Here is a 3271-nt window from a genome sequence, read left to right as displayed (position 1 = left end):
CTCTAAATAGAAACGGACCGAAAATGTGCTCCTTTGACTTGCAATCTGTTCTTTACAAGCTTGCAAACTTTCACTGGGTTGATTTAGCTGTCGTGAAAGCGCTTTTGTTGTAATAGCAGTAGAAAAGAAAATCAAACTATATAAACAATGAAACTTTATAATACTATTTAGTGGAAGATTTTGCAAGTTGAATAACTTTTTTTTTTCCCTTCTTTAGAATATTAAGAGTCCATTACGCTGGTCTCGTACACCACATGGAAACCATTATGACCATGTTCATAGAGGAAAGTAAGGAAATCAATCCGGAGCTTGTAGACCTCCTAATTACAAGTGCGAGACAGAGAAAAGATAATCAGGTGATCATTATTTTGCTGACATTTACCAAAGTATAACTTTCATTTGTCGTTAATTACATGCTATATTTAAATTTTTTCTAATTCTTTTTTTTCTGGGTAGACTGCTATACCTCTTTGTTGGCAACTAGCGGAACAAGTAATCAAGAACTGTGCTTATAAGCTCAAGCCACATCTCGTAGAAATGGTACAAGATAAGGTATGAGATATGGGCATTGCACTTTGTTATTGCTGATGTAGTTTAAAATTCATGATGAGGTAGCAAAACATCTGTTTGACACAATTCACATGCCACATTAACTATTTTAGTTTTCACTTTGCAATAATCATATTTCTTTTTCAGTTGACAGTTAGTTTTCATTTTGCAATAATCATATTTCTTTTTCAGTTGACAGTTAGTTTTCATTTTGCAATAATCATATTTCTTTCTCAGTTGACAATTAGTTTTCATTTTGTAATAATCATATTTCTTTTTTCAGGTGGGTGAAGAAACTATAACATGTACAACTGAAGCAAAAGAGTTAAAGAATGAAACAAATCATAATTCACAAGTTGGGTGTGTAGAGGAAAGCAAAGTTTTGGTGATGTCAAAATGCGGCCACTCTGAAGATGAAAAAAATTATGAAAAGAAAACCGTTTCGGTTTCTGACGATCCACCAAAGTCTGTAACAGAGGTGAAGGAAAAACGCAAGAGAAGTAACAGTTCATGGAAGAAACAGGTAATTATGTTTCTGAAAACTAGGTAGGTTGGGTAACTGGTCAAAAGGTTTACTATTGTTTTGACGGATTATATCGGGTCGGGCTGGCCCATAAACACTTTCTTGTCATTTTTCTAAATATGTAATGGTTTAAGTATGATTAAAAATTACATTATTACAATGAAGATATGATTTAAATACAACGGTTTAGGAAGTTTTATGCATTCTGAATACATTTTGGGTGACTTTTGACCCGTTTAATATGTTTCCATTATAACCGATCAAAATTTAACCCATGTGACCTGTTAGAGACTTAGAGCCAAAGTATCACTCGAATCAATAATTTACCTATAATTGGTTCAAAGTGCCAACTCTAATTAACAGATCTTTACTTTAATTATGCTAATCATATTTTTTAATGATACAAATTTATATTAATTCAGGCTCAATCTATTGATCATGGTGAAAATTTGGCGGGGAGCAGAATAAAAGTTTGGTGTCCTTTGCGTAAAATGTAAGTATCATAGCGCACATAGTTGAGATTCATGAATATTTGTGACTCTAATAAGTGATACTTTTTGCTGCAGTTATGAGAAAGGAGTTGTTAAATCATTCGACTGTGGATTAAAGAAGCACAAGGTCCAAGTGGTCAACTAGCGTTTCATATATACTTTGATTAATGTTGACCAACATTATGCTATATTTTTTAGGTATTATATGATGACGGTGATGAAGAACTCGTTGACCTCAAGGGGGAACGATGGAAGTTGTTTGAAAATGTGTCTGCTATACCTGATTCTGTATGTATATCTTCCTCTATGCTAAGTTATATTATGCTTTACATTTCTAAGATTTGTAGGTTATCTTTGACACATCATGCTACCTTTAATTCACATTCTCTTTGTACAGGTAGGAAATGATTCATCTCATGAAAGTGGTATAATTTGTCTCCAAGGCTACAAAGTGAAGCAGAGCTATGCGCCAATTCTTGAAGCCATCTTCAACAAGCAGGGCGACATTGCAGCCAACTGCGTATTCAAAACATCTTCTGCAAAAACATATTTCCTTGAGGTAGTTTGCGAAATTGTCAGGCGGATTCAAACCACTGATATGATTGAGATAGTGGAGGATATAGAGGGCCAATTGTTGGATGTAGAAGTTGCCAACATTAACGTGTCATGGATTCGCGCACACATTGAAGCTTTTCACAAAGGGAATGAGGCCCGAATGCTTATGAAAACGAAGGCAAACCTCACATTAGTTAAAATACCAGCCCGAAGAGATCTAGAAATGAGATATGCGAAGTTTCTTGCTGCGCGTGAACGGTTTGAAAAAGCAGATAAGTGCATGCAAGTACTTCATCTTGTTGAAAAGAAGCTAAATGACAGCATTTTGGATACTAAGGATGCAAAAGACTTGTATGTTAAACAACCACTTTTATAGCCTTACTAAGAATATGAAGTTTTAAACGCGCCCTGTTGCTTCTATAAATCTGGCTTTTTTGGAACACAATGGTTAATGTTTTGCATAGCCTTTCATGAGAGTACTTGGGATTAGCTTTTTTGACATAAACTTTTTGGTATGCTACTTAAGGATCACAAGGCTATGAGTATTGTGTTTTAGAGTTGACAAAATAACAGTCAGTTTGGTTTAATAACACAATAAAACTTTGGTTGAACTTTTTTTTAGAAAGTAGAAATAATAAATGTATGATTTTTAATTTTAAGGATATTAAATATGAGCCCATCTCTTCACACAAGTACATTCTATCTTTCTCTTTGGTTCATCACACGCACACTCAGGGGCGGACCTAGGTGATGGCGTGGGTGGGCAGATGAACCCCTTGAAAAAAAAACAGTGTATTTTATAGGCAAAAATGTTGATCGCACCCCTTGAAAGTTTGGTTAAACTAATCGTTCGCACCCCAGACAATAATTCCTGGGTCCGCCACGGCGCACAGTCTCAATTATATAGTCTCAAGACCCCTTTAACAGGGTTTCTCCATGTTGATGATCGACCACAAGCTCGAGAAAGGCTAGATCCTGTCCATACAAATCCATGGCTTGACCCGTAGTAAGCTGATTCTTCAAGCTACTATGATAAATTCTGAATAGCAATTTTGATTATTGTGGGCCTGATGGGTCTTATCCATGTATATGGATCATCCCCAAAGTTTTCATGTAATTGTTGTCATTAATGGAGGCCCAAAACTCATTTTTA

General features: G+C 35.3%; 1 protein-coding gene across 1 annotated transcript; it reads left to right on the top strand.

The window, feature by feature from the left end:
- Window positions 1-223: 223 nt before the first annotated feature.
- LOC110902054 lies at window positions 224-2623 on the top strand. Its single transcript, XM_022148794.2, has 7 exons — window positions 224-356; window positions 457-552; window positions 833-1072; window positions 1495-1565; window positions 1639-1690; window positions 1762-1851; window positions 1961-2623. Exons 1-7 carry the CDS (start codon window positions 255-257, stop codon window positions 2492-2494), a joined length of 1185 nt encoding a protein of 394 aa, XP_022004486.1. The 5' UTR covers window positions 224-254; the 3' UTR covers window positions 2495-2623.
- Window positions 2624-3271: the final 648 nt, after the last annotated feature.

Source organism: Helianthus annuus, chromosome 2 (genome assembly GCF_002127325.2).
Source record: "Helianthus annuus cultivar XRQ/B chromosome 2, HanXRQr2.0-SUNRISE, whole genome shotgun sequence".
Taxonomy (NCBI): domain Eukaryota; kingdom Viridiplantae; phylum Streptophyta; class Magnoliopsida; order Asterales; family Asteraceae; genus Helianthus; species Helianthus annuus.
Note: the sequence above shows the minus strand (reverse complement) of the source record. Positions and strands in the feature narration are given on the sequence as shown.

Excerpts from the sequence above, each read along its gene's own strand:
- LOC110902054 (XM_022148794.2), top strand. The coding sequence starts at position 255 with ATGGAAACCATTATGACCATGTTCATAGAGGAAAGTAAGGAAATCAAT. Across the intron at positions 357-456 it reads GACAGAGAAAAGATAATCAG|ACTGCTATACCTCTTTGTTG; the intron begins GTGATCATTATT and ends TTTTCTGGGTAG. Across the intron at positions 553-832 it reads TAGAAATGGTACAAGATAAG|GTGGGTGAAGAAACTATAAC; the intron begins GTATGAGATATG and ends TTCTTTTTTCAG.